General features: G+C 38.9%; 1 protein-coding gene across 2 annotated transcripts in view; it reads left to right on the top strand.

Annotated features, from left to right (window-relative positions):
* HERC6 (HECT and RLD domain containing E3 ubiquitin protein ligase family member 6) overlaps positions 1-24,478 on the top strand; it is a 95,100-nt gene that overhangs the window by 66,003 nt on the left and 4,619 nt on the right. The window contains exons 12-22 of one of the 2 annotated variants that reach the window (XM_066280980.1): positions 477-666; positions 4,007-4,161; positions 10,722-10,835; positions 11,163-11,270; positions 14,608-14,760; positions 17,371-17,514; positions 19,277-19,446; positions 20,844-20,910; positions 22,395-22,465; positions 23,752-23,935; positions 24,042-24,144. In XM_066280980.1, the coding sequence (XP_066137077.1) occupies positions 477-666; positions 4,007-4,161; positions 10,722-10,835; positions 11,163-11,270; positions 14,608-14,760; positions 17,371-17,514; positions 19,277-19,446; positions 20,844-20,910; positions 22,395-22,465; positions 23,752-23,935; positions 24,042-24,144 (1,459 nt within the window). The remainder of the gene's footprint in view (positions 1-476; positions 667-4,006; positions 4,162-10,721; positions 10,836-11,162; positions 11,271-14,607; positions 14,761-17,370; positions 17,515-19,276; positions 19,447-20,843; positions 20,911-22,394; positions 22,466-23,751; positions 23,936-24,041; positions 24,145-24,478) is intronic. The other variant, XM_066280981.1, reaches the window with a different exon arrangement.

Genomic DNA, 24,478 nt, shown 5'->3' with positions numbered 1-24,478 from the left:
CATACCTGGAAGTGTCATACATCACCTACACACTCACATTGCGTTAGCTAGAACTCAGTCACATGGCCCCAGCTAACTGCAGCGGAGGCTAGAAAATGCCATCTTTCTGTGAACCCAGGAACAGGCTGAAACAGGACTGGTGTGGTGAACATATGGCATTTTCTCTGCCATGGTAGATTTTAAGTCAGATAGCTCTGGGTATGGATCCTTGTTCTGTCACTTTCTAATTTAGTAACCTCTATGAGTCACTCAGTACATACATGCACATGCGATTTACTTTTATTTCCTTGTGAATCCCAATATAAAATGGGGAGGATGGTTCTCACATACTACTTAAGGGGCATTTGGAATGCAAGGAGTGATGAACAATAGGTTTCAGGAACACTTAATGATTGATCCAATTGGAAAGTGGTGGAATGAAACCCTTGGTCCTAAAACTTATCCTGGGCTTTCCTCTGATTCTGTTTCAACTGCAGATAACTACATGTCTCCGGGATAATCTACTCAGAGCTCTTCCTTGTCGCTCTCCACACCAGGAAGCATTATCAGTTTTCCTTCTGCTCCCAGAATGTCCTGTGATGCATGATTGTAGGAACTGGGAAAGTCTGGTGGTTCCATTTGCAGAAGCTGTTTGTAAAATGAGTGACAGATCTCTACAAGTCCTGAGTAAGTTTGATTACCTTCATGTCACTGTCACTTTACCTGTACTCTCAATAGAGTCCTTGTCTGAAGTAGAAGTGGTACCAAATTTGGATAGAAGATTTCAAAATAAACAAATATTTGAGAACATGATATGTGAATTATTGAAAAGATAAACCGAAAGCTATTATAATCATTAATGTTATCATACAAGGCATGTATAATCCTTAGACTTGGACATAGCTTTGATATCATAGTTTAATAACCATAGAAGATCCAGTAAATCCACTTGAAAGCTCTTTTGCTCCTGTTGTTTTAAAATATTAGACATTTTAAGCAGAAGTGATGAAAAAGAAGGGTTAAGCTTTGTGCTCTTATTATTTTATTTACTTCCACAGGATGTCCCCATACAATTTTAAGCTAGTAGTGTTCAAGGTCCAAAGCTTAAAAGTTGTAAAGGATATATATTCAGTGAAATATAAGCCACTCAGTTCCCTCCCAAAAAGAAGTTACAGAATATAATCTCTTGTTTATATATATAAACATATAGAAATGTATTGTTTCTCTTCTTTGAATTGTAGCATACCATTCACATTCTTTGGCCATTTGTTTTTTCCCATTTAACTAAGTCTCATGGAAAGCATTCTGTTACTGGACTTATAGAACTGCCTTATTCTATTTAATGGCTGAATCATATTCTATTGGAAGGATATACTATAAGAATAGTTGTTTCTTAACCTAGAGCTGTTTTCTCTGAACATATGTACCCTGATTTATCAATGTCACCCCATTAAAATTAATCAAAAAAAACAACTAAATTAAAGGCAACAAGGAATATGAAAAAAAAAAAGAATAGTTGTTTCTAAACTTTTGCTGTTGTAACGGTGCTAACATGCATTTCTTTGTACATATACAAATTAAAACAAGCAGGGAAAATTCCAGAAAGCAAAATTACTGGGTCAAAATGTGTCTACATTTTAAATTTTGAGAGATTTTTGCCAAATGACCCTCCACAGAAGTCTGGGCCACTCTTTACATTGTAGTATAAGTAGCCACCATTCACATTATAGTCAAATAAATTTCACCCCTGGAAATGGGCAACATGGCAGCTTTGACAGAGGATGTATCAGTTTATGCTTCATCAACAAATATGAGAGAAATAGCCCATGCATTTTTCTACAGTGTTACCAAACTTTGGTCTTTACCATTCTGAAAAAAAGAATCTCTTAATTTTAATTTTCTCATTATGAATGAGGTTGTGCTGGTTTTCTTATATCTCAGTTCCATTTGAATATCATATTCAGGGAGCTATCAGTTTTTCCCTCTTGCTCGTTTTTCCATTTGTTAGTATTTTACTTTTTTATTTAGGAGGTTTTAAGTTTCTAAGGCAGCTGATCCTTTTTCAACAATATAAGTTAAAAATTTTTTTTTAGGTTATAAAACTGCTTTTACTTTGTAGTACTTTTGCCATGCACAATTATTTAAACATATTTTTATAAAGTCTACTATATGTGAGTTTGGATCATACTTCAAAAAGACTTTCTCACTCTGAAATTTAAAAGAAAAGTTTCCATGCTCCCACTAGAATTTTTTTTTAAAGATGCGATAGTCCAACTCAGAAGTCATGTTTTATTTTTTATTTATTTTAGAGAGAAGGGAAGGAAGATAGAGACAGACTAACACATATAGAAACATCTATCTGTTCCTATATGTGACTGACTAAAGCAACCTTTGTGTATAGGGACCATGCTCTAACCCAGTGGTCAGGAACCTATGGCTCGCAAGCCAGATGTGGCTCTTTTGATGGCTGCATCTGGCTCGCAGACAAATCTTTAATAAAAAAAATAATAACATTAAAAATATAAAACATTCTCATGTATTACAATCCATTCATTTCCTACCGATCATGTTCATGGTTGCGGGTGGCTGGAGCCAATCACAGTTGTCCTCTGGGACAACACCAAATTTTTATTGGATAATGTGTAACGTACATGGGTCATTGTATGGCTCTCATGGAATTACATTTTTAAATATGTGGTGTTCATGGCTCTCTCAGCCAAATAGGTTCCTGACCCCTGCTCTAACCAACCAAGCTATGTGTCCAGGGCCTTACTAGAATTTTTAATGTTTCATTTTTATGTTTAAAACTTTGATCCAGATGAAGTTTATCTTGATTAAATTTGATTCTTTTCTGGATCAGTTTCCACTTGTCCCCAGACATCTATCGAATGAACTGTTTCATTTCCACTAATATGTAATACCACCTTTATCATATACTAAAGTCTCGTGTATTTGAATCCATTTATGGAATGTGTGCTACACTGATCTGCTTTTCACGCATTTGGGTCAAGTGTGTGTGTGTGTGTGTGTGTGTGTGTGTGTGTCAGAAATAGAAAGAAAGAGAGACAGAGAGAAGGACAGGTAGGGACTGACAGGAAGGAAGAGAGATGAGAAGCATCAATTCTTCATTGCAGCACCTTAGTCGTTCAGTGATTATTTTCTCGTATGTGCCTTGACCTGGGGCTACATCAAAGCAAATGACCCTTTGCTCAAGCCAATGACCTTGGGCTCAAGCCAGTGACCTTTGGGCTCAAGCCAGTGACCATGGGGTTATATCTATGAACCCAAGCTCAAGCCAGCAAGCCCACGCTCAAGCCGATGAGCCCGTGCTCAAGCTGGCAACCTCGGATTTTCAAACCTGGGTCCTCTGCAGCCCAAGCTGACACTCTATCCACTGAGCCATTGCCTGGTCAGGCTGGGTCAACTATTTTAATGACATTAGTTTGATAATACATTTTAACAATGGATAAGTTTATTTTCTGAGAATTGTCCTTCAAAGGTACAATAATCAAGATTGTAACCTCAGTAATACTATATAAAATATTATTATTGATATAATTTAAAAACCATATCCATATATACTAGGTATTTATAAACTTTAAAGACATAGATAATATATATTATTTTTTATATATTGAAAATATCCTTGCTGACATATATGTTTATATGTGTGTATTCACCTATATGTTTTCAGACTTTATAAATAACCTTATCAATTTTTAACTTGAAAATCATGAAACATGAGATCCATCAAGTAATCAAGCATAAGTGTAAACTATCATTTCTTCAGAATCCTGAATTTGAGCTTTTAATTCCAATGATACCTAATCAGGGAGAAAATTTTTTTCTGTAAGTAATAAATGTTGTCCAGGATGATATCCTTACAAAACATATTTTATGGGTTATACCATTAGAAGTGTGAAATATTTTCTATTTCTCACATTAAAGGACCCAGTAGAAACTGAGGGAGGATTTGGGGGGGGAGGAGGCAGAGTAAATATTTACAGGGCTGTTTTACACCCTTCAGAGCAGTGTTGGGCATCTTTGCAAGAATCTTCTCTCAACACACTGGTGCAGATGCTTAAATCAGCCATCACTGCTCACCTGAATTATTGGACTGAAACAGAACAGAGTCACTGCAATGTTAAAGCTCTTCTAGGAGTGATGAAGATAGTGTATAAGGTAAGGGTTCCTCTAAAGGAATTTATATACCATTTTACCAAATCTCTTAGGTTTCAGCCAATCAGAGTCTTGTTATGTTTTTCACAGCAGAAAGAAATATTTTATTTAGCCTTTCAGAATTTAAAATTTTGCTTGCTTTGCTAACCAGATAGACTCAGAAGGACTACCTTACATATTATATATAATTTATTAGATACGCAAATACTCAAATATGAGAATGATTTAGCTTTTTCATTAGAGTACATAGCATAATATAGAAGTAATCAAGGTTAGGCTACTATTGGTCCTGGCCAGTTGGCTCAGTGAAAAGAGCGTTGGCCTGGCATATGAATGTTCTGGGTTCGATTCTTAGTCAGGGCACATGGGAGAAGTGACCATCTGCTTTTCTCCCCCTTCCTCTCCCCTTTCTCTCCCTCTTCTCCTCCCACAGCCAGTGGCTTGTTTGGAGTGAGGCCCTGGGAGCTGAGGATAGCTAGGTTGGTCCCAGTGGTCAGCCTCAAGAGCTAAAAATAGCTTGGTTGATTTGAGCGTTGGCCCCAAACAAGGGATGCTGGGTGGATCCCAGTTGGGGCACACGTGGGAGTATGTCTCATTATCTCCCTTCCTCTCACTTAAAAAGAAAAAGGTTAGGCTACTGACATTCCACCTCTTTTGCTCACTTCACAATCTAAAGCACAGGTATTCCTGCACAAGGCAATTAGGCACATTACACAAATTGCAACAACAGCACAACTCATAGAGTTTCAACAATTACAAAGGTACATCTCACCAGTCTCTGAGCACTTTGCCAAAAGCACAAAATGTCCTCGGACTTCTTTCTAGCCATGAGAAAAGCTTCCCAGGGCAGGGGAAGGGCTTCCAGCAAAGCTTCCCCCTGCCCCCACCAGGGTATTTCACATTGTCCAAAATCTGTAAGTCCATCCAACAAAGGAGCCAGTGCTCACTCCGGTCATAGTCCAGGAATCAGTCCAAGCACATGGGGCCTCAGCCACCCCCCTCATCCCTGCCGTCCTGGCAGGCCTTACACTGTCCCAAAGAGGAGCACATGACAATGGCAGTCAGTATTTCCATCTCTGCTCCAGAGAGCATGATGACATCCACCCCTATGTCCCAAAATCACAGACCTACCAGGGACACAGTAGGTACTCCTTGCTGCTGGGCTCTCACCTTCTAGAGACCGCGGATCACAACTCCAGCTGATTCTCCTCATCCTCCAAAGAGGAACTGAAAACACCAGCTCCTGCTGCTGGGCTTCAGCCCCTGGCCACCGCTGCCTTCTGCTCTGCAGGCCTTGCAACCCCAGCCCCAGCCTCAGCCCCCGCCTCCTGCTGCAGCTGGCTCTCCACAACGTCCAGGGCAAGCTGCAACTCACGAACCTGTGATTCCTTCTCCAGTGGCTGCTCCATTTCCAAGCAAATCTCGTGAACCTGGTTGGCCTCCTTCAGTGCTTGCTCCAGCTCCAGGGTTGGCATCTCTTTCTCTCACGTTTGCTCCAGCTCCTTCCACTGCTCGGTTTGCAGGTCCTAGGCAGCCTCTTCCACAAGCTTTCAGTTTCCTCACTCATAGCTGTAATAGTCAGCCAGCCTACGGTCCCCAAAAGGACAGCCATGGGGAACTATAACAGCAGCCAGTCCTCTACTCCAGTGCTCAAAGGTGGTGGCGGCTCCATACCGAACTGATCCAAATCCTTCCAGAGACTACGCCAAATGTATGGCCAGTAGCCACAGTCACCATCACAGCCGCCTGGCCCATGCAGGTTCAGGTTTGATTTGGACAGATGGTAATGAAACAATGGAGCCAAGAACTGGTGGGCAATTACCTTTAATCCTAGCTTGCACCCCGCAGGCAAGAAATACACACAGTGTGAAAACACTTCCCTTTCCATTCAGGGCTCCCAAAGCCACTGATTCATCCGAGTATTCCTAGAATCAAAGCTTTCTAGCTCACCAGCCTTATTCACCTCTGTTCCCCATCTCCTTCTCTCTGCACAAACTGGCTTCTCCTTCAGCACTCCACCATCTTGTCTGCTTCTCCTCTGCAATGCTAATTTCAGGAACCAAGAGAGAAAGCCCCTAGTCTGCCCTCATTTTATTGTGTAGAAATCCAAACCTTTAAGCCAATATACAAATAAGGAAGTCTCTGATACAAAGTCACTTATCTGAGACATAAATGAGATTCCTCATAAGAGTGCAATACCTCACATCATGTCAAGGGTGTGGGGAAAAGCTTAGTTTTGAAAAAATCTTAGTATTAAAAGGGAGGGAAAACTAAGCCTTAGGCTATAATGACTTTGCCAGCCTACAGCCTGTCTCCCACACCCAATGCAAACTATAAGCAAGCAAACATATATATCATATTTATAAACTTATTTGACCAACAGCTACTAATAAACTTAATGACTGTTGGAGGATAGAGTTGAGCCAGAGCATTTTAAATAAAACAAGAGAATTAAATTGGTACTATTCAATTTAAAAATTAGCTAAAATAAGATGCTTTTATAAATACAAATTGCTAAATGGCAATCAAAGCAAATTTCACCACAAAATAGCAACCTCAGTAGGAGAAAATGTGACCTATTGCTTTTCAGAAGTACTAATGTAGTACAATATTTCTAAAGTAGTATATTTGTCTTTTTCTCTAGCTATATTGAGATATAATTGACATATAACATTGTGTAAGTTTAAGGTGTGCTGTGTGTTGATTTGATACACTTATGTATTACAAATGATTACCACCATAGCTTTGGTGTAATTTGAGGTAATACCTCCATTACCTCAAATAATTACCATTTCTTTATTGTGATGATAACACTTAATTTCTCCTCTCTCAGTAATAATGAAGTATATAGTACAGTACAGTTAACTATAATCCCCGTGCTCTGCATTAGGTCCCCAGAACTCATTCATTTTATAACTGGAAGTTTGTATTACTTTATAATCTCCACATTTTCCTCATCGCCAAGCTTCTGACAACCATCATTCTACTTTCTGTTTCTATTAGTTCAGCTTTTTAAGCTTCCACATATAAGTGAATTCATACAGTATTTGTCTTTCTCTGTCTGTCTTATCTCACTTAGCAGAATGTCCTCAAGTTCTGTTCATGTTGTTGCTAATGTAAGAATTTTCTCTCGCCTGACCAGGCAGTGGCGCAGTGGATAGAGCGTCGGACTGGGAGGCGGAGGACCCAGGTTTGAGACCCCGAGGTCACCAGCTTGAGCGCGGGCTCAACTGGTTTGAGCAAAGCTCACCAGCTTGGACCCAAGGTCACTGGCTTAAGCAAGGGGTTACTCAGTCTGCTGAAGGCCCGCGGTCAAGGCACATATGAGAAAGCAATCAATGAACAACTAAGGTGTCGCAATGCGCAAAGAAAAACTAATGATTAATGCTTCTCATCTCTCCATTCCTGTCTGTCTATCCCTCTCTCTGTCTCTGTAAAAAGACATCTATGTATATGTATGTATGTATATAGTATATATTCTTTTTTTTTTGGTTCTTTTTTTTAATTAATTAATTTATTCATTTTAGAGAGGAGAAAGAGAGAGACAGAGAGGGAGAGAGGAGAGAGAGACAGGGGGGAGGAGCTGGAAGCATCAACTCCCATATGTGCCTTGACCAGGCAAGTCCAGGGTTCCGAACCAGCGACCTCAGCATTTCCAGGTCGACGCTTTATCCACTGTGCCACCACAGGTCAGGCATAGTATATATTCTTTATTCATTCATTCATCCATGGATGCTTAGGCTGTTTCTCTGTCTTGGATATTGTAAACAAGGCTGCAGTAAACATGGGTGGGCAGAGATCCCTTAAAGATAATAACTTAATTTTCCTTGGATATATACCCAGAAGTGGGATTACTGGGTTATATGATAGTTCAGTTTTTAATTTTTTGAGGAACTTTCAAGATGTTTCCATAGGGGCTGCTGCAATTTACATTCCCACCAACAATGCACAAGAGTTCCCTTTTATTTACATCCTCAACACTTATCTTTTGTCATTTTGACGATAGCCATTCTAATAGCTATGAGGTGAAATCTCCTTGGGGTTTTGATTTGCATCTCCTTGAAGATTAGTGATGTTGAGCACATTTTCATGTGCCTGTTGGCCATCTGAATAGAAATACCTATTCGGTTCCTCTGCTTATTTCATAATCAGAATGGGTTTTGCTCAGCTGTATGAGTTCTGTATATATTTTAGATGCCAATTTCTTATCAGATGCATATTTGCGATAATTTCTCACATTCCATAGGTTGCCTTTCTTTTTGTTGAGTGTTTTTGTTTTTCTTTGGCTTTTTTGCTGTGTATATATTTTTTAATTTGATCCAGTTTATTTAGTTAGTTTTGCTTTTGGTGTCATAGCCCAAAAAAAACCTGCCAAGACCAATGTCAAGGAGCTTTCCCCCTATGTTTTCTTCTAGGAGTTTTATGGTTTTAGGCTTATGTTTAAGTCTTTAAAGCATTTTGAGCTAATTTTTCTCAGTGGGATAAGATAGGGGTCCAACTTCATTCTTCTGAATGTGGTTTTCTAATTTTCCCAGCTGAATTTATTGAAGAGATTATCCTTTCCCTATTGAATATTCTTAGCTCCCTTGTCAAATATGCAAGGATTTATTTCTGGGCTATTGATTTTGTTCTGTTGGTCTGTGTGTCCATTTTTATGCCAATACCATACTATTTTGATCACTATAGCTTTATAGTACAGTTATAAATCAGGAGGTGTGAAACTGCTAGCTTTATTCTTCTTTCTTAGCATTGGTTAGTCTGTTCAGGGTCTTGTGGTTTCATACAAGTTTTAAAATTGTTTTTCCTACTTATGTGAAGAATGCAATTGGAATTTTGAGAGAAATTGCATTGAATCTTTATGTATTATGTACATATTAACAATATTAATTTTTCTAACCCCGTGAACACAGACTATCTTTCCATTTTCTTGTATTTTCTTTAACTTCTGTTATCAGGGGTCTTCTGGTTTTCAATGTACAGATCTTTCACCCCCCTTGATTAAAATTGACTCCTAAAGTATTTTATTGGTTTTGACGCTATTATGAATGGCAAATTGGAGTCTTAAGAAGACAAATATGAATCATGTGGTGTCAAATATTTTTAAAGTAATGTATAAAAGAAATACTTGGCATAAAATGATTGGGGATTTAAAAAGAGAAACTATGAGGACTTAAGATGTTTTGTAATGGACTTCTCTCTGTGATGTGTACTTTTTATTTCTGATATTAGTTCTTTGATATTTTTTTTCTTCCTGGATCAGTCTTGTTGTTGTTTGCTTTTTAAAGAACCAACCTTAAAAAGGATTACTTATTATTATCTATTCAATTACATTTTACATTCAATATTATTCTGTATTAGTCTCAAATGTACAGAAAAGTGGTTAGAAAATCATGTACTTGATAATGTGGTCCCCCCACTGCTTCAAGTACCCAAGAACCAACAATTATACTTGTAGATTCTCTCTTCTATACATCTGGGTTTTTTCTACTTAATTTATGTTCTTAAATCTTTACTTCTTGCCTTCTATCTTTTGAATTTGTTTGATTTGATGGAGTGGCCCTGGCCGGTTGGCTCAGTGGTAGAGCCTTGGCCAGGCATGTGGAAGTCCCAGGTTCAATTCCCAGTCAGGGCACACAGAAGAAGTGCCCATCTGCTTCTCCATCCTTCCCCCTCTCCTTCCTCTCTATCTCTCTCTTCCTCTCCTACAGCCATGGCTCCATTGGAGCAAAATTGGCCCGGGAGGTGAGGATGGCTCCATGGTCTCTGCCTCAGGCTCTAGAATGGCTCCAGTTGTAGCAGAGCAATACCCCAAATAGGCTGAGCATTGCCCCCTAGTGGACATACTGATTTGATGGAGCTTTAGATTACTGATTTTCCAGCATGTCTGTCTGTGAGAGGCCTTCTAGAACCCCTTAAGTCCTTCTTCAATGAGAAACTGTATCCTAGATGCCTGATTTTTAACCTACTAGGCCATGGATCACTGGTTGGCAGTTGATGGCTAATGGAAGCTTATAGAAACACATCCACAATCATATGTTTACATACTGTCTATGACTACTTTATGCTACAAAATGGCAGGATTGAATAGTTGCACCAGAGACTGTCTGGTCCCACTCTCAAAATATTTACTTTCTGGATTTAAGTAAGAGTTTGCCAACTATTATACTAGACAGTAAGCTATGTGTAAGCCAGGACACTTTTGAGCTTATGTGTTGTCCCACACTTAACAAATAGTGTATACTGAATTAATATTCACTAAGTAATGGAAAAAGAGCTGAATTGTCAAAAGTACCTTGTGTTTTTATGATTCTTTTATACTCAAGATCTAGAAACTGTTTCCAGTAAACCTGTGCCCTAGGAATTGTTTTATTATCTCAACTGCCAACATCTTATATCTCTTACAATATTAGTGAAAATTGGAGAAATGATAGATCAAAAACTCTACTTCATCATTGATAAATGCATTGGGTTGATCTCTATTCTGCCATTATAGCCACATATACATAATAGCTTAAATCATTGGTTAATAGCAAATGATATTTATAGGTTGTATTCTCTTTAAGGTAAACAAAGCTAACTGTCAACTACCAGAGAATACTTTCAACATAAATGAACTTTCCAATTGGTTGAACTTCTATGAAGAAATAAGAAGAATGGCATGTAGGGATAATAATCAGGTAAGAGTAACATTTTTACCTCTGAATATTTTCATACTTTAAAGGGGGACACATTAGTAGCTGTGTAGGTTTCTCTCAGATAAATCAATATTTGAAAATATTCTTATTGCAATGCTGAATTTGCTAAATTAGGTGGTCCTTGAAAATTTAAACATGTTTCATTCATAAAACAAATGCATTTTCTTAGAAATTTGTTTCTAAATAATTTGGAGTCTTAAAAACAGATTCAAAAAGTACAGAGGGAAATAATTAAAGATGATGAGTTAAAGAAATCAAGCTTGTTTCTTCTTTTAATTGTCAAAATGGTTATCTTTGCTTGTTTTTTAGATATCATCAGGAAGCTTCAGTCCCATTATTTTCAGTGAATTTCCATTTATCTTTAATTTGCTATCCAAAATTAAATTATGGCAAGCGGATTCTGATTTAAAAAAGCGGGTATGCATGTCTTATTATTTTTTTTATCTTGTAAAATTTCAAACATATACCAAAGAAAGATAACATTGTAATGAACCCCATGACAAAGTCTGATCAGTTATCAACATTTTGGCCCCCTTTCATTTATGATTTTTGTTGTTTTTGTAGTTATTGGTATTTGTGCTGAATTATATTGAAGCAAGTCCCAGGGCCCACATGCTTCTCACGTCTCCATGCTTCAGTGCATTATTTCTGGTTGTTTCACTCTTATTTATGCTGAGAGTCAGCAGTGTGTTCAGTTGGAAACTACATAGTTTTTCCATTGCAATGTTTCCCATCAACTGTTTAATAATTTCACCCATTGTTTTTGTTGAGGTTTACAAAATAGTGATATTTCTAATATTATAATTTCTACCAAACTTGTAAATTAAATCCTGTAAAGAACTTTTCTTCACCAGTCAGGGTTGTTTGGCTACCCTGAAAAGTTATCCATGTAGAAAGGCAGAATGATACTTAATCCATTTTATTAATTATTAAATGTTCTGTGCACAGAAGTTGTATGTATTGTTACTACCATCAATGTATGAAATGCCTCTTTTACACTCTCACCAATGCAGTGTTACCAAGCTTTGTGATCTTTTCCAACTCAGTGGGTTAACCATATATTTCAATTTAATTTTAACTTCTCATTATTATATGATCCCTGAACTGTGGCTTTCTTTAGATAATATCCATTGTTTTCCTACTGTGAGAAATACTGAAATGATAGACTAACTGCTCTTTTTCTCTCCGCTATACAGTTTTACTGACAATATGATGTTCTTAGTTGTTAGTCTTTGGATTTTCATATCTGCTTAAGAGTCCTGGAGCTTCATTTGCAAGCCCCAGCTGCTATCCTTTTATTCCTAGTGAGTTTATTCTGTTCTCCATTTTCTCTTCTGTTCGTTTTCTGGTATCTGTATTATTTCCACATAACACATACATGCTATTTATCTCTCTTACCATCATCAGCCTTAGTTCACAGTCATGGTCACTCCATGCCCAGACATTATGCTAAAGATTTTTCGAATATTTTTTGATTGCTGAGGCTTGTTTTCTAGGCTATTCCTCAGGAAAGGTTCCTATCTATTTCTCTGATGTTTATACTTTAAAGACTCACAGGAATCAGAAATAAACCCATTACTTTTACTAATAATTCAAAGGACATAGGGCATCTATGTGAAACATGGAAAAGTCTGGAATATCACATGCACAAAAGGAGTCATTTCAGTAATAAAACATTCCATTTTTATACTGTATTAATTGTGTAGCTTTTATTAACATTTTCCAATGAGCCACAGCTGATAAATCCATAAATGCCACATTTATTTATAATAAGCAACCTAGAGGGACAAGGTACATCTTGCTAAAAGCAGTCCGCAGAGAATGACTCTCCTGGGGACCGTTATTAGTGTCTGTCATCAGATTAGACTTGGTCATCTCTTCTTTTCCAGCCCCCTTTAAAAAAAAACAACTTTCCTGACATTCCTGGCAATGGGAGAAAATATATTAAATCTTTCATTCCCAAATGTAACGTCCTCTTAAGTTCCCTTTAAGCAAATCTTTCCCTCTGTGTTATTTTCTTCTGTAGCAATTTTGTGTTAATGAGGGTTGAGTGAATACTGGACCCAGGCAGTTTACACATCATGAGGCTTTGGGAAGTGCTTTAGGAAAAGAAAACTTAGTTGTAGCTGTCATGGGTGAAGTCAGAAAGCAGACTCCAGAATCCTGTCCTCCAGAGAAGATATGATAGACATAGTCAAATTGTAAGCTATGTTTATTATAATTAGTTCAAATGCACAAATGTAGAAATGGGACACCTATACATGGAGAGTGGGAGTAGGGAAACTGGAAAATAAAATACTGTACAGGTTACAAGTCCAATTCTTGGTTAGGTGAGAGAAGGCTGGGCCTACAATAGGACACATAGACCTGCCCCTGCTAGAGTCACTGCAGGATATTATTGGCCAGTTCCTTCATTCAGAGCCTTGGGACATGTCACTTAGCAGTCAGAGTTGCTGAAGTGTCCCATTGCTACAGATTCCTGAGCACAGGAGGAGATGACCCACTACCAAGAAGAACAAGAAATGGCACTTGTTCCATCCCCCAATTGATGTGGAGCTTCACAATAAATACTTAGGGAACAGCAAGAAGAATCTAATGGAATCACATATAATTTCTCAGTAGAGATTGGTGGCAGAAATCTGGGACTGGGCTTTCCCAAACCCAGAGCCACACGTACATTTCTCTGAGATGTTTGTAGAGTACTTATATGGGCAACCACAGCCAGCCTGGAAAACTGGAATAGGACAGCTATTGTCCACCAGTCTAGCTGTCACAATGGTGGCATTGGCATATCAGTCCTTTATTGTCCTCATGAGATAGCAGAAGCCCTAGAGGAATGTTAAAGGTCAAAGCAAGCATAGTAATTCCAACACTAGATTTATAATCCAAGACAGGTCCGCAGAAACAAGATCAGGGGACTCAAGTGGTGTGGATTTGTCGAGAATTCAAAAATGTTTAATGGAAGTACTATGTAGGGTGACAGAGAACAATGCTAGGTACAAAGTGAGGCCACCACTGGTATAGTTTTAGGAAGTTTTCATGCACATTCAGTAGGTGGATCATAGTTATTTGAAGAAGAATCTTCTCTGAGCAAGTTTTTCCTGTAGATTTTTTCTACATTCTAACATTTTCCCTGAACTCCTAAACTGCCCTATATTCTTGAGGTTTAGTGTGTAACAACTCTTCTTCTTAAGACTGAGGAGTGACTGTCTCAGCACGTTGAACATCACTATTGCTTTAAGAATCGTGTTTAGCCTGACCTGTGGTGGCGCAGTGGATAAAGCGTCAACCTGGAAACGCTGAGGTTGCCGGTTCAAAACCCTGGGCTTGCCTGGTCAAGGCACATATGGGAGTTGATGCTTTCTGCTCCTCCCCCTTCTCTCTCTCTCTCTCTCTCTCTCTCTCTCTCTCTCTCCCCTCTCTATAATGAATAAATAAAATCTAAAAAATAAAAAAATAAAAAAAAAAAAAAGAATCGTGTTTAACAAGTGATCCAAGATAGTTTTTAATTACTTCCCTGTAAATCCAAGATGATTAATCCCTTGTACACAATTTTTGGGTACCATAGTTTCACAGATCTACCATCTTTTTATCTTTCATAGTGTACCTATGATGTTCTTTTCACTAAATAATTACAGTATGAGTATATACAGCAATGGTGGGCATAATTGTATATCAGACAGAAGAAGTTTATTTGAGATATTAAATACTTCCTAATATTCCTATGAGATTCCTAAAATATTTCTTTTTCTAGGCATTAGAGCATCTTGCGCTAATGATTCCACCAGGAATGAGTGAATTCTCTTCACCCAAATTTTTACTTCGAGTCAGACGATGTCACCTAATTGAAGATACTGTTCGTCAGTTAAGCCAAGCTGAAGTCACTGACCTCAGGAAAGCATTAGTGGTACAGTAAAAAATCTCACTGGGCAATTTTACTAATGTGGGAAGGAAGCATTCATATTATATAGCAAAGGAAGAGCCTGCATTTGCAACTACAGTTATCAGCCTTATGATTTCCTGAATTCCTCACTTACCCTTCACAGAAAAGCTATGGGATGTATAGTTGAACAGTGGGATTATGATTTAACTAGTAGCTACCTATGACTATAAAAATGCCACATAATGAACCATCCCAAAATTTAATGACTTAAAATAACAGTAATTTATTCTGCCTGCAGTCAGTTGAGGATTGGTTGATCTAGGTTGAACTCATCTGGGTGGCTTTGCAGATTTCGAATGCATATGTTTACATGTTTGGGAGTTGGCTAGGGGCATTTTGGCTCTGCTTCCTAGGTTTTACGTTTTCTTCCTGGTACCAGCAAGCATGTTCTTCTCATAGCAGTGCCAGAGGTTCGAGATAACACAGCAAACTGCTTTCATCAGAGCAGGTCTCACGGCTGAACTTCCATCAAGTGCTGGTGAAATATACTCAGCCTCCTTAATGGAAGGAACTGCAAAGTCACATGCAAAAGACGTGGTCAAGGAAGGTGAAGAATTGGGGCAGTTAATGCAATCAACAAGCAGCACATGGAACAGATCCATCTCCTACATTTTGGCTCTAGTTTTAATTATAGACCTCACACTACTACATTGGTTCCAACTAGCCATCCTGCACTTCATCCTTTGTGGTCACTGTAGGAATTTTATTGTGTGGTACCTCACATTATTGGCCCTATTGAGACCATAAAATGACGACTGACTCTGTGGGTTAGAGCTGGGCTCTGTTCAGAAGGGAGTGGGTTTTCCTGATATCAGCCATGAGGGGAAGAGTTAGGTTCTCAAAGAAGAAAACAGACCTGGGGGTGAGACTCAGAGAGGAGAGGAGTATTTCCCAGCAGGGGTTCTCTGATGGGAAACAAAAACACTATTTTATAAGCCAGGCTTTCTAGTTGTATATCTCCCTCTGTACCTGCTTTCCTTTAAATCTTGATTATGAGGAAATGAATAGAAAATGATGTTGTTAGTCGAGGAGACCATGAATGTGTGGGGGCACAGAGGAAAAGGTAACTCCCTTCTAATTAATCCTTAATTTGTGTGTGTGTGTGTGTGCAGTTAAAACTGCTCTACAAGCCCTGGCCAGTTGGCTCAGATGTAGAGCGTCGGCCTGGCGTGCAGGAGTCCCAGGTTCGATTCCCGGCCAGGGCACACAGGAGAAGCGCCCATCTGCTTCTCCACCCCTCCCCCTCTCCTTCCTCTCTGTCTCTCTCTTCCCTTCCCACAGCTGAGGCTCCATTGGAGCAAAGTTTGCCCAGGCACTGAGGATGGCTCCATGACCTCTGCCTCAGGCGCTAAAATGGCTCTGGTCACAACAGAGCATTGCCCTAGATGGGCAGAGCATCGCCCCCTGGTGGGCATGCCGGGTGGATCCCGGTCGGGCGCATGCGGGAGTCTGTCTGACTGCCTTCCCATTTCCAACTTCAGAAAAATACAAAACAAAACAAAACAAAAAACTGCTCTACAAGTAAACTCTATTTAAAGGGGGGAAATGGAAGAAAATTATGAAAAACAAGGTTTTTGCATAAGAAAAAAAAGAAAATGACTCTGCTTAGAGGGGATAAAAAAGAAAAGAGGTATAAAGGTAAACTTCAAAACAGATCCGATCAAAATATAGATTCTGAACAAGGCAACGTGTCAGGGCCCATCATGAGTGAGGCCTGACCATGGTGAAGGCAGACTTGCTAGTGTAAATGAGCAGAATAAGAAAATCAGACATAAGCTTATCTTGCATTGGGATGCCCCGATGGAATGTGAGGCAGGCCCTTGCAAATGATGGTCTATGGCCAAGGACTCTGTTGATCACTGGGGCAATAGATAAGGTCTTCCAGGCAAAAAGAGAATTCCTAGTCAAGCATAGTGATGCTTATACTAAAAACATATAAAGAAATTAGCCAAGAAAGGAAGTAGAGAGGGTGTAGTTAGAGAGGAGAACTGGGAGTATATTGGGCCACGAAGTCCAAAGGTGGACATTAGGATAGAGGGACTAGTTCATATTGATTTCCCACACAAGGGATATGGGCAGTCAGTTATGATGGTTCCTCTAAAGATGCCATGGCCAGGCTGACTGGGAGGGCTGTTTATCAGAAGGTCTGATGAGAGCAGAGGCAGGAGAAATCACATAGTGGTTGACTGGAGCCAATGTTGTAAAGTCTGAAGGATGCAATGAAGACAAATGAGAGAGAAGATTCAGGGGAATGTAGTGCCCCAGGGGATTAAAGCACAGCAAGATTTGGTTTAAAAAGCTGCTCAATGTAATTAGTGAGTGCTGTGTCTTGCTAGAATGTCCTTCACTTGGCTCATGTGGCACTGTAAAGGACCCCTGCACTCAACAGTCAATAATCTGACAATAAATAGGTTCATGGCATCAGCTGCTCAGTAGCAAACTGAGGGAGAACAGATTGCAGTCACGTAAGGGGTGTGGAATTCTGGGAATTCTGGTGACTGCAGGAGGTTTGAAATGTTTCCATCAAGGTCAGGGCATTGTTATTTTAATCCTGGAAGTGTTCTCTTTCCTCAGATTGAATTTATCAAAGAAATTCGTTCCGTGGGTAGCGGAGTCCAGTCTGAGTTCTTCCACTGTATATTTGAAGAGATGACCAAGAAAGACTATGGAATGTTTATGTATCCTGAAGAGAGTTCCTACATGTGGTTTCCTGTCAGTGTAAGTCTTTCACTTGTTTTCCTACGGTTTTTCAAAACAGAAAAAGTATACCATATACTGCAACATGAGAACAATATGTAATAATGTAAAATTAGGTTGTACTGTATCTTGCTACTCAAAATATGGCCCACAGACCAGGAGCTCAAGCACCACCTGGGAGCTGGGTGAAAAGTAGACCCTCAGGCCCTAGCCCAGATCAGAACACATATTTTAAAAGATCCCCAGGTAATCTGTATACACACTATATTTTTAAACATTTTAATTAAGCATACTCAAGATATAATAAACAGCACATAAATTGTCCAATTTGATAAGTTTTTTGTTTTGTTTTGTTTTTTTTACAAATAAACTGGGGCTCAGAGAGATTAAAAAAACTAAGGACATTCAACTAGCAAGTGACAAAGTTAGGATATGAAATCAGGAGTGGACAAAGCCCTTACTTTTAAACATTGTACTGTACTGCTAGGTAGAAAACAGACAAAAATCTGATTCATGTTAAGTCTCAGTGAAGAGACTTTGCCAGAACCAGGGGACACGTTCCAGGTTCGGGAAATAAGACTGAATGTGTTAGAGGAGGCCACCTTGGGAGACTACTTGTATTACATGTTTAACTCATTTTCAAAATTCAAAGGCATTTTATTATTATTATTATTTTTACAGAGGCAGAGATAGACAGGGACAGACAGACAGGAACGGAGAGAGAGATGAGAAGCATCAATCATTAGTTTTTCGTTGTGCGTTGCGACTTCTTAGTTGTTCATTGATTGCTTTCTCACATGTGCCTTGACCGCGAGCCTTCAGCAGACCGAGCAACCCCTTGCTGGAGCCAGTGACCTTGGGTCCAAGCTGGTGAGCTCTTTGCTCAAGCCAGATGAGCCCGTGCTCAAGCTGGCGACCTCGGGGTCTCGAACCTGGGTCCTTCTGCATCCCAGTCCGACACTCTATCCACTGCGCCACCACCTGGTCAGGCAAAATTCAAAGGCATTTTAACATTTATCTTCACAGTTGCTCTAAGAAGAAAATCAGGCAAGTAGATTGAGGCACATACTAAGTCAGTGGCCCAGAGTCATGCACCTACTAACAGCAAGGCTGGTGCTGGAATAGAAACCTTACAAGAATTAGCAGGCTCGTGATCTCTTGGCTGGGCTATAGTGATGGCAGGGCGGATGTGGCCAGTGCAGAGAGGAGAGTGAAGCCAGTATCGTCAGGACTCTTTTCTTCTTCCTTCCACCCATATTCACAGTCAACAGCATCAGTCACCTTCCCTGATCCACACGCTTGTCCCCATAAGCACACCTAGGTTGAGGGCTATATTGCCAAAGGGACACTACTCATCTGACACACATCTGGCATGCCTGATGCCCACTGACTGTGTAGATAGAGTTCACCCATTTTTCTACAGTGTTGTTTTTCCACATAAATTTGAAGCAAAGTCTGTAAAATTAAATACTATATTGAAACCTTAGTTTATAAGGCTATCCGACCATATTTTTTTATTTTAGATATGCTATTACTAACAAAACGTAAATTCATTTATTTTATATTGTGAACTCTTACTTTGTATTTTAACTTAAGGAAGAATTTTGAATTGTATTATAGCCTGTGTAAGAACCTCAATTTTTTATTTTCTTGACGCCCATTTTGTTTCTTCATTGTGACCTTAGAAAAGGGAACCAAAAACATTTTTTACTAATCTAATTATCCTATTGAATATTGATTATTTATAATATATTAGGGTTTATTTTTCCTTCTCCTTTTCCAGCCTCAATTTGAGAAGAAGAAGAGATATTTCCTCTTTGGGATGCTATGTGGACTCTCTCTATACAATTTAAATGTTGCCAATATCCCTTTCCCACTGGCTCTGTTTAAGAAACTTCTGGACCAAGAGCCATCACTGGAAGATTTAAAAGAACTCAGTCCTCCTTTGGGGAAGTAAGTAAATGGTTTTCCAGGACTTTTATCTAGTAAGTCTTCGTTGTTTAGGCATAAATGATGTTATACACATACACACACATAGAGACAGATACATACAAGGTCTTCAATTTCAATAAATGTATGCTCTTTAGATGAGTGTGAATTTTATCATGACTTATAATTGAGCGTACATTAAAAAATGGAGAAAAGCCAAATGTTCTTCTAATTATCAATGAGTACAGTAAACAGAGCCTGGTCTCTTGAATTTATTTGGATGGAAAGAGTTGCTGTGGACAGTACCCAATATTCTTGTAATGAGAGTCATGCATGCTATATTTATTTGAGTAAATTATATTTAATTATAATTTATTTACATAAATTAGTATGTCATCAATTTTATTTTATTTTTAAGGATTGAAAAAATGGTTATTCTAAGTTGAAAGGCAAACGATATCCTGTGAGGAAAATACTCACAGGAATGACATATGATAGACAAAGGATTAGTATCTGTGATGTATAAATACACTACTCACAAAAGTAAGTATATATAGCAGTGGGCAAAATCAGGTTAAATTACCAGTCATCATTACCTAACAGTTAAATCAAAAGTAAGGATATGAAATAACAATAAGACAAATAATACAAATAAATAATACCATAATTAATAAATGAATAATAAGATAAGAATAAACTCTCTTTGAGGTACTCATAACTGTAATCCTAATTATATATATATAATCTTACATATATATGTATACATGTGGTTACAAAAAATGAAAATATGCTCAACCTTACCAGCAATTGAGGAAATACAAATAATAATGAAATGCCATTTTTCTGCTTACAGATTTGCAACTATTGAAATGTTTTTCATAAAATACAGAGTTGATGGATGAGGGAAAATGATTCTCCTCTCATGTACTGTTAGTGGAAGATACACTGGCTGGATTTTCACTGCATGTCCTGACCATCTAGAGCAGGGCTTGCCACATTTTTGTCTGGATAACCCTTTGCTGTGGAAGGCTGTCCTGGGCAATGTAGGATGTTGAACTGAATATGGGGTCACCTTCCACTAGATGCCAGTGGCAACCCACCTCTAACTGTGAAAACCAAAGATGTCTCCAGATCTTTCCAAATGTCCCCTTTGGGGCAAAATCACCGCAGGTTGGGAATTAGTGGTCTAGAGGAGGGAACTACTTTTGTAATTTCCACCGAGACACAGCACTGTCTACGTTAGCTGTGGTTCAAACAATCAAAACTGTAGACAGAGATTAACTCTATGAAGAGGGAGATAGGAAGCTTACGTGCCATTTTATACCTTTCTGTAGTGTCCAGAATTTTCCACTAAACATTTATTACTTTTGAAATGTTACAAAGTCAATAAATATAATTTTCTAAACCAAATTTTTCATTAGGAGTTTGCAAGAAATTCTAAATTATGAGGATGATGACATTGGAGAAGCATTTTACATGCATTTTTCTGTGAGTACTGTCCAGCAGTGGTCATTGGTGCCAATTAAATGCCAACAGGAATTCCTCATTTGGGGTGCGGTAAAGGAAATTTTACTCAGTGCAAAACAGTTCAAGTGTGGTACAGTACATCTGTGAGAACAGCATGGCTGTGAGGCAGCCCCGGGGCCAGGCCTCTCTCTGGCTAGATGCTCTGCTCCTTGCTGCTCTGCCCTGCTCTGCTCTGCTCCTTGCTGCTCTGCCCTGCTCTGCTCTGCTCCTTGCTGCTCTGCCCTGCTCTGCTCTGCTCCTTGCTGCTCTGCCCTGCTCTGTTCTGCTCTGCTCCTTGCTGCTCTGCCCTGCTCTGCTCTGCTCTGCTCTGCTCCTTGCTGCTCTGCCCTGCTCTGCTCTGCTCTGCACTGATCTTCTCCACTCCGCTCCAGTAAGACATTTTGTGTTTCAGCTCAGCCTGGAAAACTCACTTTTCAGTCTTCAGTGGAAAGGGAACATACATTCCCTGAGCAAAATGGGAGCTGGCTTATATAGACAAAAATCCCTGCCCCTGGTCCATCCTCACGCAAATGAGGACTTCATATCCTCACAGTTTGATTGGTCTAAGGGGCACTGTCCTGAATGGTCAGTGAAGATGTTGATGGGGAAAGTGTTGCACAGCTCCAATTGAATGGGAAAGCCTCACTCCTACTGATTGAAGTAGGATTCCAGGAACTTCTTTGTAAGGACTAGCGGAGATGGCAGAAACAGTGCAGGCGGCAGTTCAGTGCAGGCTTCCCTTGAAGTGCAGTTTGTGTTTTGACACGCCCTTATGTAGAAAGGGGTGCTAGGCCCTGTTTGTTAAAATTTAGCCACAAGGATTCACCGAGTTCGCAAGTTCGTTCCCCAGTCAGGGCACATACGAGAAGCAATCAATGAATACAGTATACAAATAAACAGAAAAACTAACTAGACCGGTGACAGAACTAAGTGAAGTTTCTCTCTCTCTCTCTCTCTCTCTCTCTCTCTTAAATCAATGGAAAATTTATTTTTTAATTTAGCCACAAGGAGCCCTTCTTAGTACATGTCTTCTTTCTCAGGCTCTATAGTACTAATCAACACCAGATTATATTTTACCTTTAATCATTTTTAAAACAATTTTTATTATATATCAAATATGGGATTCCTTTTTTGAATGCTTTTAACTTTTGTACTGTAAGACGTTCCCCTTACCTGATCCTATTTTATATCTTATGTCTGTATACTCTCAAACAAAGTGAAAACAGAAGCAATTATTCCATCAAAGAAACAATTAAATAGACTAATGTATGCTTAAAAGCAATTTACCACATATACTAGGGTAGGTTCTAAATTTTTATATGTATTTAAAATGCTGAACTACATAAAAATTATTTAACTCCCAGTTATTTAAAATTTTATATGGAAAAGTTTATAGGCAATAATGGTGTTGTGGTTGATTATTCAGACTTTTTCATATTTGCTACCTGAATATATTTTGGTTACAGCTACATTGGGACCAAAATGATGTTAATTTAATTCCAAATGGGATCTCTATACCTGTGGACCAAACTAACAAGTAAGTTTTGAGACCTAGAATGTCTGCTTTGAATAACACATAGAATGTTTATATCACTCTACTTTATGAACATATTGTAGCTTCTCAGATGATCATTTTAGCTCATCTTTTAGAAAGATGAAACGGTTGGTTAAAGAGTAAGAGAAAAGGACGAAGGAGTCAGGATTAAATATTTCCTATGCAGCACTTTTCACTATTCATTTAACAATTATTTTTGAGCCCCTACTCTGTACCAGACCCTATTCTAGGTGCTGGAGACAAAAGCTGGCACTTAAATTCCAGTAGGACAGAAAGACAATACATGAATAAATTATTGTATAATAGAATGTCAGATAAGGCTGGAGTACTAGGAAACGAGAGAGTTATAAGTGGAGGTACTGGAGTCAGCTTGTGAAAGCTGATTATTAAATTTTCAAGAAATGTTGACTTTATTACTAAAGCGCTAGTACCTTGAAATTAGCCATGACGGGAATATGTACACCACAGAAACTGGCAAATGGTAACAATGAGCGTTCCCTTTCCTCTTTGTTTTGGAAAACTGGTTGTTAACCATTGACCAGCACACCACTGGTTATAGAGGAGGACAGAGAGGGGTTGATTTAGATAGGACAGGTACAGGATGCTCAAAGGGTGGAAGACTATTGTATTTCTGGTAGCTTTCTGGTGGAAATACCTTCAGTGGCAATCCTACCATCTGGCAGTTCTTCATGTAGTGAAGACAGACTTTGCATAAATAATTTTCACACACTGACATGTGTTGTAAGTGTGGAAGGAAAGAGGAACAGAGGACCAACCTTGAGAAAGTCATGTTCATATTGAACTCTGATGGGATACAAGTTGCCAGGAAAGAGGGAGCCCCACATGCTGTGACCTAGCTGCAAGAGAGACAGTGAGGTCAGAGGTCCTAGTGGAAGTGGGAAGAGGCTGTAGAGTAGAGCAGTGGTCAGATCATGGAGGGCTGTTTTGATTCTGTTTGGAGGTTGGGCTCAGGCTTTGAGAAGCCTTTGAAAGACTTTAAGCAGAATGACATATGCATATTAGTGTTTTTAAAATATCATCCTGACTGCATCTAGGGAAATGAGAGCAAAACAAAGCCTTACTCCTTCTACTGTATTCTCCAAGTTTCCTTTTAGCTGATCAGGTGTTTTTATATCCCCGGGGTAGTGTGTTATCTCGAAGTAATTTACTTTTCTTTTTCAATGGAAATTGTAAAAAGGGCAAAGTTGAAAATATTTGAGTCACTGGTCAAGTATTTTATTAGCTTTTTTTTGTTTGTTTCCCTCCAGGAAAGATTATGTTTCCAAGTGTGTTGATTACATTTTCAATACTTCTGTAAAGGCCGTTTATGAGGAATTTCAGAGAGGATTTTATAATGTCTGTGACAAGAGGATACTTCAACTTTTCCATCCTGAAGAACTGATGACAGCTGTAGTTGGAAATACGGATTTTGACTGGAAACAATTTGAAAAGGCAGGTCATAACCAACATGCCCCCGTCTCTTATGAACATCTATCTATTGCTCATAAAACCCATTTTCCAAAAAACAAACAAACCATTTTTCTCTCTTTTTCTCAAGAATTCATTATATGAACAAGGATACTATGAATCCCATCCTACTATATTGATGTTTTGGAAGGCTTTCCACAACTTAACTTGGGATGAAAAGAGAAAATTTCTCTGTAAGTATTAAGTAATAGATCGACCTATAAATGTATATCTTTTAAAAAGATTAAAGCCTTGACCAGGTAGCTCTGTGGATAAAGCATCACCCAGTGCCAAGGTCATGGGTTCAGTCCCTGATCAGGGCACATGGAGAAGCAATCAACAACTACATGACTAAGTGGAATGAGTTGATGCTTTTCTCTCTCTCTCTCTCTCCCTCTCTCCCTACCCTCCCCCCCATCCTTCCTCTCTCTTTCTCAAATCAATGGAAAAATAAAATAGAAGATAAATATCTTGGCCTGACCTGTGGTGGCGCAGTGGATAAAGTGTCGACCTCGAACACTGAGGTTG

This window comes from Saccopteryx bilineata, chromosome 5 (genome assembly GCF_036850765.1).
Source record: "Saccopteryx bilineata isolate mSacBil1 chromosome 5, mSacBil1_pri_phased_curated, whole genome shotgun sequence".
Classification (NCBI taxonomy): Eukaryota; Metazoa; Chordata; class Mammalia; order Chiroptera; family Emballonuridae; genus Saccopteryx; species Saccopteryx bilineata.
This window is presented reverse-complemented; position numbering and strand designations above follow the sequence as displayed.